The sequence below is a fragment of the Palaemon carinicauda genome, chromosome 11, assembly GCF_036898095.1.
Source record: "Palaemon carinicauda isolate YSFRI2023 chromosome 11, ASM3689809v2, whole genome shotgun sequence".
Lineage (NCBI taxonomy): Eukaryota > Metazoa > Arthropoda > Malacostraca > Decapoda > Palaemonidae > Palaemon > Palaemon carinicauda.
Genome location: NC_090735.1, coordinates 27,468,557 through 27,483,556, shown reverse-complemented (window position 1 = coordinate 27,483,556; position 15,000 = coordinate 27,468,557). Strand labels below are relative to the sequence as shown.

The 15,000-nt window shown below is 32.9% G+C and overlaps 1 protein-coding gene across 1 annotated transcript in view; it reads right to left on the bottom strand.

The window, feature by feature from the left end:
- The window catches only part of LOC137649215 (glucoside xylosyltransferase 1-like), a 32,795-nt gene that overhangs the window by 14,583 nt on the left and 3,212 nt on the right, over nt 1-15,000 (bottom strand). The window contains exons 2-3 of the mRNA XM_068382201.1: nt 10,745-10,858; nt 3,293-3,367 (exon numbers count right to left, since the gene is read on the bottom strand). Of these exons, the coding sequence (XP_068238302.1) occupies nt 3,293-3,367; nt 10,745-10,847 (178 nt within the window). The 5' untranslated portion in view covers nt 10,848-10,858. The remainder of the gene's footprint in view (nt 1-3,292; nt 3,368-10,744; nt 10,859-15,000) is intronic.

Sequence of the window (15,000 nt, the reverse complement as noted above, 5' to 3'; positions counted from 1 at the left end):
AAACCACAGTATGAAAGGAACTCTATCCCATAACTGGAATAATGTTTTACCAAACCACAGTATGCTTGGAACTCTATCCAATGACTGGAATTGAGAAGGTAAGAGAAGTGATGTTTAGTAATTGAGTCTATTCAATAACTTGATAACTGGAAATTAGAAAGAATGGATTAGGAAAGTCATGTCAATTCTTGGCCGTGGATTAAATGTGACAATATAGACCCGAGCAACTAATGCGTTTTTTATGTACACTGTTAAAAATTTGCCGTAAAAAAAGGTAAAAATCCTTGAATAAATGTTGCAGGCATTTTCCGTTTTAAAAACGGATATATTAACGTAAACAAGTAGATATTACGGTTATCAACCCGTAAAAGATGATAATAAAATAGGGTAAAATTACAGTTGCCTGTATTTTACTGAAATATGGCTGACAATAGTATATTTTTACGTAAAATTTCCGAGTAAAATTTCGTTTTTATTAACAGTGTATACGGAGTACATGTGTGGAATAGGAACGAATTAGTGATGTAAGATATGAGAGGAATTCGATAGCAAATTACGATGAGGATAAAACATTTCATTACTGGATGATGCATTGTGAAATAATATCTCCCCTTTATAATAAAGAACAAGTATCTGGCTATATATTAGATGGGAAAGGAGCAGTCATACCCAGGCAAGAAGTAATGCATGTGTGCATATCTATCTGAACATATAGCCGTTATTTTTGACGGGTTGCGTACTTTAGTAAAAGAATAGCAAACTTTTAAATGAATCTAAACCAAATACGTACGCTCAAGCATTGAAAAAACACACACCCACATACACGCAATACATCTAATAAAAATAAAGAGAAACTTCATTCAAAAATGAAAGCCCAAGTACCCAGAACACTTGGTGGGTGACCCCTTTTCCTTCCCTCTTCAGAATATTGGATAAAACGCAATTGCCACAAACCTCCGGAACTTTTACGAGCGATTCAGTGCATCATTCCGGCCGGCCAACCACAAAAGCACAAAGTCGTAAACTTGAACTTTACATGCACTTCCCCTCTCAGAGATCGTTGCTCTTACATCCGGGGGAACGTTTGTTTTCACTCTCTTTTTCTCTTAAAAGAACGGTTGGGGACGTTTCTCATGGTGGATGAGCAGGACTCAGGACCTGGGTTTATTCTGCTTTTTTGCCTTCTGAGGAATCACTAGGAATTTTATTTGCATTCTGTTCAAAGACCGTAAAAACAGACCTAAGGTAAATTGTTTTTTTATATGTATGTGTCTGTGCTTGCTCTCTTAAAGTTTAAAGTTTACTCATGGATGGCAGAGGCAAGGGACAGTGGCATTGCCCTAGCAAGCAGGACGATGCCCTAGAGACTGATCATATATTTATTATGATCAGCGCCCAAGCCTCTTCTCCTCCCAAGCTAGGATCAGGGAGGGCCAGGCAGTGGCGGTTGATGACTCAGCAGATAGACCTAAAGGCTCCCCCAAACCCCCAATCTTAGCTCACAAGGATGGTACGGTTGTAGACACTAAAGGAAATAACGAGCCTGAGCATGACTCGAACCCCCGTCTGGCAAACACCAGGCAGAGACGTTATTAATCAAACCACAACAACCCTAAAGAAATAAAGAAGATGCACGGGTCTTCTTTTCGGGTTTTTCACAGCGTTCGATATAACAAACCTTGGAAAAATTTGTTTCATCTTATCAACATTATCCTCTAAAGTGGAATAAAAAAAGTATGTCGTCCATAGAGCTTTTTCTCTAAAGTGGAATAAAAAAAGTATGTCGTCCATAGAGCTTTTTCTCTAAAGTGGAATAAAAAAAAGTATGTCGTCCATAGAGCTTTTTCTCTAAAGTGGAATAAAAAAAGTATGTCGTCCATAGAGCTTTTTCTCTAAAGTGGAATAAAAAAAGTATGTCGTCCATAGAGCGTTTTCTCTAAAGTGGAATAAAAAAAGTATGTCCTCCATAGAGCTTTTTCTCTAAAGTGGAATAAAAAAAGTATGTCGTCCATAGAGCTTTTTCTCTAAAGTAGAATAAAAAAGTAAGCCGTCCAAAGACCTTCTTGTGTAGAGTGGATAAAAAAAATAGTCGTCCAAAGACCTTTTTCTTGCAAGTGGTTAAATAGTCCAAAGACCGTTTTCTATAAAGTGGAATAAAAAATAAGCAGTCCAAAGACCTTTTTCTCTAAAGTGTAATGAAAATCGTCCAAAAACTTTGAGCCATCAAAAGTAAAAAACATCCCTTAAATTTGTTCAATCTCTGATATACGATTAAACACTCATCATTAGTACGTAAGTCCAGACTATGTCTTGAACTTACAATGAATTATGTCCTTTATTTAAGTACTTTTTTTTTTTTTTTTTTTTTTAGGTATACCAGCTTCTCATAAACAATAGCCACTTAACAATGATAATGATGAAAATAAACTATTAGGCGGAAGCTCTTTTTAAACATTTAGATTGAAATTAACACGAATGAGACTTATGGTATCTCACTATTATATGCTAAAGTGATCATTCAAAGTAGGAAATTCTAAAAATTAACATAAATTTCTATTTGTAAATATTCATTTTATAGTTCACAACCACTCATCATCATCATCATCATGATCTCATACGCCTCTTGACGCAAAGGGCCTCGGTTAGATTTCGACAGTCGTCTCTATTTTGAGCTTTTAAATCGTTACTTCTCCATTCATCTTCTCATACTACAGTATTAACAATAGTAATTGTAATAATGATAACAAATGATATTTTGGCTTTGGAATAGAAAAATATTCTTCAGTGTAATGTCATATTGCAGGATAGTATTGTTTAGAATTTAATAAAGTACTCGTAAGTTTTCTTCTCCAATTTCATTTAAGAACAAAATTATCTCTTTCATGTGACAGTTGGAACAATAGCTCGACTAAACATAAATTCCTTTAATGTTGGAAAGGAGTGCCAATAAGACAAGAAAGTTTCTTTTATATAATAGGCAATTATCTAGCTAACATAGTATATTGGTATTAAAAATATGGGAAGAACAAAACTGAAACGCAATGTTCTCCTATTATTCTTGTCGGTGTATTTCATTGAGTTTGTAATAAAAAATTAATATAAGTTGTTAAACAGTTAAAAATCTCTTTAGAAATATGACCACACTTTAGACATAAAAATCACATTTTATATTCTCGGGAGGATAGCCATTAAATTGAACTTATATTACGTTCGCTAGACCAGCATAAATATTGAGAACTAACCCTTCTTTTCATACATATATATATTCTAACAGACACAACATGGCATTTACCTTCTTTGAGGAGAGTTTCGTTTCTAAATAAAGCTTCAACATCGTCAGAGGGATTTGAGACCATGGCTTGCTCATCTGGGGGAAAATGATTAATTAGCGGATTATTTTCATGCATTACTAGAAAGTACTTTTTCAGTGAACAGGATTGTATGGTGATAGATTTTTATATTGAATAGAAAAGAATATATGAACGGGAATAAAGGTAGGTTTCATTCGCAGAGATATGCATATACAAAGTATATAAACACACTAACACAGATATATACACATACTGTATATATATATATATATATATATATATATATATATATATATATATATATATATATATATATATATAGATAGATAGATAGATAGATAGATAGATAGTTACACACACACACATGTATATATATATATATATATATATATATATATATATATATATATGTATATATATATATATATATATATATATATATATATATACTGTATATATTTTATATATATATATATATATATATATATATATATATATATATATATATATATAGATAAAAAAATAAGTATACATGGGTAAGAGTGGCAAATGGAAGAGTAGTAGAAAGGGCATTAATGGATTATGTGTTGATGACTAAAAGAATGTTTGGAAGATTGAAAGACGTGCACGTGTTTAGGGGTATGGCTAACGGTATGTCTGATCATTTTTTAGTGGAAGGAAAATTGGTTGTAGCAAAAGAGTGGGGGAATAGAGTAGGTGGATGTAAAAGGGAGCTAGTGAGGGTTGAAGAGCTAATAAAACCGGGGGTAAAAAGTAAATATCAGGAAAGGTTGAAAATGGCATATGACGAGGTGAGAGTAAGCGAAACTGGTAATTTAGAGGAGAAGTGGAAGTTAGCAAAAGTAAATTTTGTTGGGATTGCAAGTGATGTATGTGGCAAGAAGGTTGTTGGAGGCAGCATGAGGAAGGGCAGTGAATGGTGGAATGAAGGAGTGAAGGTAAAAGTGGAAGAGAAAAAGAGGGCTTTTGAAGAATGGCTGCAGAGTAATAGTATAGAGAAGTATGAAAAATATAGAGAGAAAAAGGTGGAAGTAAAGCGGAAGGTACGTGAGGCAAAGAGGGCAGCTGACTTGAGGTGGGGTCAGGGACTGGGTCAGTCATATGAAGAGAATAAGAAGAAGTTTTGGAAAGAAGTGAAGAGAGTAAGAAAGGCCGGCACAAGAATTGAAGAGACAGTGAAAAATGGAAATGGAAGGTTGTTAAAAGGAGAGGAGGCAAGGAAAAGGTGGGCGGAATATTTTGAAAGTTTGCTGAATGTTGAGGATGATAGGGAGGCAGAGATAATTGCTGTTCCAGGTGTTGAGGTGCCAGTGATGGGAGATGAGAATGAGAGAGAGATTACAATAGAGGAAGTGAGGAGAGCACTAGATGAAACGAGAGTAGGAAAAGCATCTGGTATGGATGGTGTGAAAGCTGAGATGTTGAAGGAAGGGGGTGTGACTGTAATTGAATGGTTGGTGAGATTGTTTAATGTGTGTTTTGTGTTGTCAATGGTGCCAGTAGATTGGGTCTGTGCATGTATTGTACCACTATATAAGGGTAAGGGAGATGTGTATGAGTGTTGTAATTCAAGAGGTATTAGTTTGTTGAGTGTAGTTGGAAAAGTGTATGGTAGAGTACTGATTAATAGGATTAGGGATAAAACAGAGAATGCAATCTGGGAAGTACAGGGGGGTTTTAGAAGAGGTAGGGGTTGTATGAATCAGATTTTTACAGTTAGGCAGATATGCGAGAAATATTTAGCAAAAGGTAAGGAGGTGTATGTTGCGTTTATGGATCTGGAGAAAGCATATGATAGAGTTGATAGGGAAGCGATGTGGAATGTGATGAGGTTATATGGAGTTGGTGGAAGGTTGTTGCAAGCAGTGAAAAGTTTCTACAAAGGTAGTAAAGCATGTGTTAGAATAGGAAATGAAGTGAGCGATTGGTTTCCGGTGAGAGTGGGGCTGAGACAGGGATGTGTGATGTCGCCGTGGTTGTTTAACTTGTATATTGATGGAGTGGTGAGAGAGGTGAATGCTCGAGTGCTTGGACGAGGATTAAAACTGGTAGACGAGAATGATCATGAATGGGAGGTAAATCAGTTGTTGTTTGCGGATGATACTGTACTGGTAGCAGACACAGAAGAGAAGCTTGACCGACTAGTGACAGAATTTGGAAGGGTGTGTGAGAGAAGGAAGTTGAGAGTTAATGTGGGTAAGAGTAAGGTTATGAGATGTACGAGAAGGGAAGGTGGTGCAAGGTTGAATGTCATGTTGAATGGAGAGTTACTTGAGGAGGTGGATCAGTTTAAGTACTTGGGGTCTGTTGTTGCAGCAAATGGTGGAGTGGAAGCAGATGTACGTCAGAGAGTGAATGAAGGTTGCAAAGTGTTGGGGGCAGTTAAGGGAGTAGTAAAAAATAGAGGGTTGGGCATGAATGTAAAGAGAGTTCTATATGAGAAAGTGATTGTACCAACTGTGATGTATGGATCGGAGTTGTGGGGAATGAAAGTGACGGAGAGACAGAAATTGAATGTGTTTGAGATGAAGTGTCTGAGGAGTATGGCTGGTGTATCTCGAGTAGATAGGGTCAGGGACGAGGTGGTGAGGGTGAGAACGGGTGTAAGAAATGAGTTAGCGGCTAGAGTGGATATGAATGTGTTGAGGTGGTTTGGCCATGTTGAGAGAATGGAGAATGGCTGTCTGCTAAAGAAGGTGATGAATGCAAGAGTTGATGGGAGAAGTACAAGAGGAAGGCCAAGGTTTGGGTGGATGGATGGTGTGAAGAAAGCTCTGGGTGATAGGAGGATAGATGTGAGAGAGGCAAGAGAGCGTGCTAGAAATAGGAATGAATGGCGAGCGATTGTGACGCAGTTCCGGTAGGCCCTGCTGCTTCCTCCGGTGCCTTAGATGACCGCGGAGGTAGCAGCAGTAGGGGACTCAGCAGTATGAAGCTTCATCTGTGGTGGAAATGTGGGAGGTTGGGCTGTGGCACCCTAGCAGTACCAGCTGAACTCGGCTGAGTCCCTGGTTAGGCTGGAGGAACATAGAGAGTAGAGGTCCCCTTTTTTGTTTTGTTCTTGTTGATGTCGGCTACCCCCCAAAATTGGGGGAAGTGCCTTTGGTATATGGATGGATATATATATTATATATATAATATATATATATATATATATATATATATATATATATATATATATATATATATATATATATATATATATATACTGTATATATACAGTATATATATATATATATATATATATATATATATATATATATATATATATATATATATATATATATTGTATATATAAGCATATGTGCAATATTGTACCCGTGTATCTATATATGGGTGTGTATATAATATGTGTAAAATAAGAATTGGTATTTACAAAATCTTTGAAGAAATTTATTCTGTTATAAACTATTACTTTATTGGCGATGTGGAAGAATTGCTTGAAATAGAATAAAGTTTTCACTATTTGTGGTCTGTGTTTATGTCTGCATACTTATGTGTATATAAGTACTGTATGTATTAATGTGTGCTTAGAATTGTCTTTTCAAATTATTTGATTACTGACAAGTTAATGTTACTCCAAATAGATCAAATTATTCTTGTTGGCTTCTCTATTTTCATAATTAAGTAGAATATTGGCTTCAATATATTTTTGTAAACTTGGAATAGGAAAGTTAATCAACAGGTTTAAAATCACCGGTTTATAGAAAATGAAAATACTGAAACTAACAACAAACTAAAACAAACTAGTTAAAAGGTTTAAATGCCGCTTATGAATGGCAGAGCGAGGGACAGTGCACATTGCCCAATCAAGCAGGACAATGCCCTAGAGACTTACCATATATACAAAAGATCAGTGGCTAAGCCCCCTTTCCACCCAAGCTAGGACCAAGGAGGACCAGGCAATGGCTGCACATGAATCAGCAGATAGACCTATAAAGCTCCCCTAAAACCTCCATCTGTAGCTCACAAGGATGGTGAGGTTTCAGCGACCAAAGGAACTGACGAGTTTGAGCTGGACTCGAACCCCAGTCTGGCGAACACCAGTCAAGGACGTTACTACATCGGCCACACCAACAATCGATGATAGACCCGACAAGCTATAAGGAACAAGTATAATGGATATAAAATATTCTTTGCTACGATTAGGTGTCTTTTCCCAAGGGCAACGGTGACCTAAGAATAATGAATTAGAATGCAGAGGAGACTTTTTACATCCGATGAAAGATCGGATGCCATTATCATTATTAAAACAGGCAATTTTCTCAAGACAAAACTTGCATTCTTCTTTCCAAAAGTATCAGGTTTTCCCGGATGACTTTGCTCTTAGGATAATGTGCTCTCATTTGCCTAAGGACCGAGCATAACTTTTTAGGGCTATTCTGTTTTTTGTTTTTTATGTCTTTTTAATGATATAAAAGTCAAAGTTTTATTTTTCATGAATCGGTTGTTTAGAACTCGAGATCTTGGTAACGAGATTTTAAAAGTTTTATAAAATCGATTTTCTTATTGAATGTTTTATAGTTACAAGGGTTGTGGTGGCCTGGTGGTAGCGTCCTGGCCTGGGGATTGCCATACTGGGATTCGAATCCCGCTCAAACTCGTTAGTTCATTTGGTCGCTACAACCTCCCTATCCTTGTGAGCTAAGGATGGGGGATTTGAGGTGCCTATAGGTCTATCTGCTTAGTTATCAGCAGCCATTGCCTGGCCCTCCTTGGTCCTAGCTTGGGTGGAGAGGGGTCTTAAGCGCTGATCATATGTACTGTATATATGGTCAGTCTCTTGGGCATTGTCCTGCTTGATAGGGCAATGTCACTGTCCCTTGCCTCTGCCATTCATGACCGGCCTTTAAAAACCTTTAAACCTTTAAGGATATACATGCACATGCACATATATACAGTATAACCGGTATTTGTTGTGGTATATTTAACGATAAATTCTAATAACTTATTTTTTTTTTTTAATATGACGTCCAAGTTAAATCCTAGTTATTTATAAAAAAACGTCTAAATCCACTTTCCTTATCCTTTCCCTTCCCTTGCTTCTTTCAATTTGGGGCTTGGTATGGATGGCTTTTAAATATCAATAGAATAATGAAATATATCATTATCCACCGATAGGTGAATGGTGGTAAAGTTGGATTGCCTAAAAACTCTTTAAAAAAAAAAAAAAGATATATATCCTGGTTGCTCAGAAATGGATAAAAAAAAAATGCTAATCTACCGCTGATTCGTGGAAAAAAAAAAAAAAAACCCTCAGGTGCATGGCTTGGAAACTGATGTGATACTACCAAAATGAATAAAATAAAAAATTGACAAATACCTATTGCCCAATAAATGTACTGAAACGGAAACAGGTGGTAATGCTAGAAAACAATAAACACCTGTGGCCTTATTGCTAATGGAAAAATTTAAACAGATTTATCGTCTGATAACTTACGAACTATTAAATAAGCTTGTTTTTCTCCCAAATAAACCATATACTGAGTAAGATAAAAACTTTTTTGTTTCTCCTAAATCAGGCATACGGAATGGGATAAGAGTTATCAAATAAATTTGTGAAGCACAAAACAGAATATAATCTGATAGTCACGTAAAAATACTTTTGATGGTGTATTAATAATATCTAAAAAAATACTTTTGATGGTGTATTAATAATCACGTAAAAAATACTTTTGATGGTGTATTAATAACAACGTAAAAAAAATACTTTTGATGGTGTATTAATAATTATGTAAAAAATACTTTTGATGGTCTATTATAACGTGAAAAAATACTTTTGATGGTGTATTAATAATAACGTAAAAAATACTTTCGATGGTGTATTTATAATAACGTAAAAAATACAGTTGATGGTGTATTAATAATAACGTAAAAAAATACTTTTGAGGGTGTATTACTAATAATGTAAAAAATACTTTTGATGGTGTATTAATAAGAACGTAAAAAATACTTTTGATGGTGTATAAATAATAACGGAAGAAAATACTTTTGATTATGTATTAATAATAACGTAAAAATACTTTTGATGGTCTATTATAACGTAAAAAAATACTTTTGATGGTGTATTAACGATAATAACGTAAAAAATACTTTTGATGGTGTATTAATAATAACGTAAAAAATACTTTTGATAGTCTATTATAACATAGAAAATACTTTTGATGGTGTATCAATAATAACGTAAAACATACTTTCGATGGTGTATTAATAATAACGTAAAAAATACTTTTGATGGTGTATTAATAATAACTTAAAGAATACTTTTGATGGTGTATTAATGATAACGTAAAAATACTTTTGATGGTGTATTATAACATAGAAAATACTTTTGATGGTGTATTAATGATAATAACGTAAAAAATACATTTGATAATCTATTAATAATAACGTAAAAAATACATTTGATAGTCTATTAATAATAATGTAAAAAATACTTTTGATGGTGTATTAATAATAACGTAAAACATACTTTTGATGGTGTATTAATAATAACGTAAAACATACTTTTGATGGTGTGTTAATAATAACGTAAAAAATACTTTTGATGGTCTATTATAACATAGAAAATACTTTTGATGGTGTATTAATAATAACGTAAAAATACTTTTGATGGTGTATTAATGATAATAACGTAAAAAATACATTTGATATTCTATTAATAATAACGTAAAAATACTTTTGATGGTCTATTATAACATAGAAAATACTTTTGATGGTGTATTAATAATAACGTAAAACTACTTTTGATGGTGTATTAATAATAACGTAAAAAATACTTTTGATGGTGTATTAATAATAACGTAAAAATACTTTTGATGGTGTATTAATGATAATAACGTAAAAAATACATTTGATATTCTATTAATAATAACGTAAAAATACTTTTGATGGTCTATTATAACATAGAAAATACTTTTGATGGTGTATTAATAATAACGTGAAAAATACTTTTGATGGTGTATTAATAATAACGTAAAAAATACTTTTGATGGTGTATTAATAATAACGTAAAAAATATTTTTGATGGTCTATTATAACATAAAAAATACTTTTGATGGTGTATCAATAATAACGTAAAAAATACTTTTGATGGTGTATTAATAATAACGTAACGAATACTTTTGATGATGTATTAATAATAACGTAAAAATACTTTTGATGGTCTATTATAACATAGAAAATACTTTTGATGGTGTATTGATAATAACGTAAAAATACTTTTGATTGTGTATTAATGATAATAACGTAAAAATACTTTTGATGGTCTATTATAACATAGAAAATACTTTTGATGGTGTATTAATAATAACGTAAAAAATACTTTTGATGGTGTATTAATAATAACGTAAAAAATACTTTTGATGGTGTATTAATGATAACGTAAAAAATACTTTCGACGGTGTCTTTACCTGGACTTATTCCTTTCTGAATGGGTTCCCAGGTGACATGCAGAACTGCCAACAGCAAAGCTATGCCCAACAGAAGCTTCCTTCTTGCATATCTATTCATCATTATCCCCTAATCTGAAATGAGAAGAATGTCTTAAGTTTTCTTTATTCCTTATTCAGTTGAGGTTTGTTTGCCTGTCATGGTGCTTTACTTACATAAAACGAGATACAAATTGTAAGATGATGCAACAGTGAAGAGAAACCACAAAGCCAAATGCCTCATGTACATTATTATTATTATTATTATTATTATTATTATTATTATTATTATTATTATTATTATTATTATTAGCTAAACTACAACCCCAGTAGGAAAAGTAGGATACTATAAGCCCAAGGGCTCCAATAAGGAAAAATAGCCCAGTGAAGGAAGGAAATAAGGAAGTAAGTAAACTATATTAAAAGCATGTAACGATAAAAATAAAAAAATATTTAAGAATAATAACAATATTAAAACGGATATATCATATATGAACTATAAAAAGAGACTAGTGTCAGCCGGTTCAATATAAAAACATTTGCTGAAAATTTGACACATTGAAGTTATACCGATTAGGAAGATCATTCCACAATTTGGTCACAAGAATAAAGTCCCTACAAGGGTATAAGCTTACACTATTTTCCCTGCCGTACATGGAAAAAAAAACTAATGAATACTTTATATCAGTAGGCAAAAGTAAGCCACCGTACTTTGTTTTGTTTTGTCAACAGGTACCCTTTTGTTTTGTTCTTTGCTAACTTCTTAAGATGCAGTAGTTTATTGAATTTCTGTACTGCATTAGCTCCTTGCTTAAGTTCATCTTTATTTTTATGGTTTAATAGGCCTATGACAGCTTAAGTTCTGTACTACCCGAAACCAATGCCAAGTTTGTTTGTCTTTCATCATCATCATAATCATCTCCTCCTACGCCTATTGACAGAAGGGCCTCATTTAGATTTTGCCAGTACTCTCTATCTTGCGGTTTTAATTCAATACTTTTCCATTCATCATCTCCGATTTCACGCTCCATAGTCCTCAGCCATATAGGCCTGGGTTTTCCAATTCTTCTAGTGCCTTGGGGAGCCCAGTTAAATGTTTGGTGAACTGACCTCTCTGGTGGAGTACGAAGAGAGTGCCCAAACCATATCCATGTACCCCTCACCATGATCTCATCCACATAAGGCACTCGAGCAATCTCTCTTATAGTTTTATTTCTAATCAAGTCCTGCCATCGAACTCCCAATATTCTTCTGAGGGCTTTGTTCTTAAATCCACTAATTCTGTTGAAAATTATTTCATCGTCATACCATGACTCATGTCCATACAGTAACACCGATCTCACCAAATTGATATATAGCCTGATTTTTATGTGTAATTCCAAGCGATTTGATTTTCAAATTTTACTTAACCTAGCCATTTTCTGATTCTCTTTTTTTATTCTTTCATTAAACTCTAATTTTAAAGATCCTGTATTGAAGATCATAGTTCCTAATCATTTAAATGATTCTACCTCATTAATTATTTCTCCTTCCAATGATATTTCATCTTCCATTACATATTCCGTTCTCACCATCTTTCTTTCTTCTATTTATCTTGAGCCTAACTTCCTGTGATAGTTCATGCATTCTGCTAAGCAAGCATTGTGGATCATGTGGTGTTCTGCTGAAAAGTACAAAATCATCAGCATATAGCTTGTTTCCTAATACCTATCCAGTCCAATCCTTCTCCACCATCTCCATCTGCTCATTAGGACCAAAGTATTAAATGTAGCTAGTTTTCCTTAATTAAATTACTTTTTAATGTAAAATCATTACACAGTCTGGATTATTTTCTTTATATTTTATAATGTATGTGCATATTGTAATTTTACAGTACAGTAACTTCCCTTTACCTAGTAGGCCTAGACTAAATCTCAAGTACCTTATGTGCCTTGTCTGACCATAATTCGGACTTCAGAACAGATCTGACTTACATATAGGTCTCGGAAACTGATCTCGCAGTAGGACACTTTCAGTGCTTGAAATTGTAAAGAACTATATTATGTTATCCAATATTAAAAATAAGGGGTTTCTAGGTATATTTATTGTTCTACTCTTCATTATGTTTCAAACTAATATTTAGACAATAGTACCATAATAATATATTATAAAAGCAGAAAATAGCTAAAAAGGGGAAAAAATTTGTCCAGTCTTTTTAGATTAGAAAACTATTCTATATTATCTTCTATAATTTAATAAAAGAGACTTGTGAATATTTTTTTTAAACTTTTAAGTATGTATCAAACTAAAAGTTACAAAAAAAAAAAAAAAACAATGAATTTGTATCATAGAAACAGAAAACAGCTAAAACTTGAAGAAAAAAAAAACTGCCGGGTACGTGGGTAGGTCCACTATAACATCTACTACCCACGCTAACCCTGATATATATATATATATATATATATATATATATGTATATATATATATATATATATATATATATATATATATATATATATATATATATATATACATATATATACATAAATATATAAATATATATATATATATATATATATATATAAATATTTTTATATAGATATATATATATATATATATATACATATATATATATATATATATATATATATATATATATATATATGTATATATATATATATATATATATATATATATATATATATATATATATACATTTATTTATTTATTTATTTATACGTATATATGTTTTATATCTGATATGAAAATTTGAATTAGTATGAGAAAATTTTAGCAAAGCAGAATTACTTTTCAATCAATAAAATAATATCGCATTAAACAATTCTGTCTCTCTCTCTCTCTCTCTCTCTCTCTCTCTCTCTCTCTCTCTCTCTCTCTCTCTCTCTCTCTCTCTCTCTCTCTTCTTTGAATGATACACATACACATGTTAATCTCAATATGCCAATTATTTATACATTATTCTCAGATATAACATATTCAAGAGAAACATCATTCACAGCATCTAAGAAATAAAATATATTGTAAAATCTCTTGTGTTTTATAAAGAACAAATAAAAGTTTCTTTGAGAGGCCTTTGGAAATAAAAATTCTACATCATAAAATTCATAACTAGTTATTACATGGCCTCAGTTAATGACTAATTTGCCAGAGTAGAAAATGTGGCTTTTCTTAAAATCTCTAGTAATTATACTTTTTGGCATTCAACTTATTTAGTTCATCATCATCATCATCTCTTCCTACGCCTAATGACGCAAAGGGCTTCAGTTAGATTGCGCCAGTCGTCTGTATCTTGAGCTTTTAATTCAATACTTCTCCATTCATCATCTCCTACTTCACGCTTCATAACCCTCAGCCATGTATGCCTAGCTCTTCCAACTCTTCTAGTTCCTTGTGGAGCCCAAATAAAAATTGAAATGATAAGTTTTATGATCCGCTGGCTAATTTTGACATATGAATAATATGTAATTATATAGATTTTTATCAGAATCAAATACATAAAAAGAGTTTATTAGCTCAAATGTACACTCTGACTATAAAACGTCAAGTGTTGGTACTTTTTTCACTGAAAGTTCCGTAAAGAAAACAAACATTGAAATTGTTATAACAGTCACGTCCAATTTTTTGTGTGAAGGTTGGGCACATTGGTAAATCCAATAAATTCAACACTTGTCGAACGCTGTTAAAAACAGGTGTGGCGAGTAACAATATTCCGCACGAACACCTGGTGACCTGTTGGTTATGTGGCACTCTGAAACCCGTGTAATTAAAAGATATTCGTTAATTCTGAAACCCGTGTAATTAAAAGATATTCGTTAATTTTTTTCAGAAATGATTAATTCATTACCATATAATTATCTGATTTAGTATTTGCAAGTGGTTCCATTAATCTATCAAGTTCATATACTGATCTAAGTACCGTTGCTTGAAATCTCTCCATTTGGAAAACACAACTGGTGCCGCCATCCTACCAGCCAGTTTCCGGTCAATTGCTCATTTGTTTCACAGGATTCAATCTAAGGGATTCTCTTATTTCCTATATCTGCGATGTTGTTCCTACTATTAGAGAAAATAATGATAGCCTCATTGGTAAATTATCGTAAAATATTTAACAATATTCTAGATTGAATAGAAAATCCAGACAACTATTCTTTTTACATGGTCATATGCAACCAATTTTTTAAGGTTTCAAAGGCCGCCCATGAATGGCAGAGGCAAGGAACAGTGACATTGCTCTATCA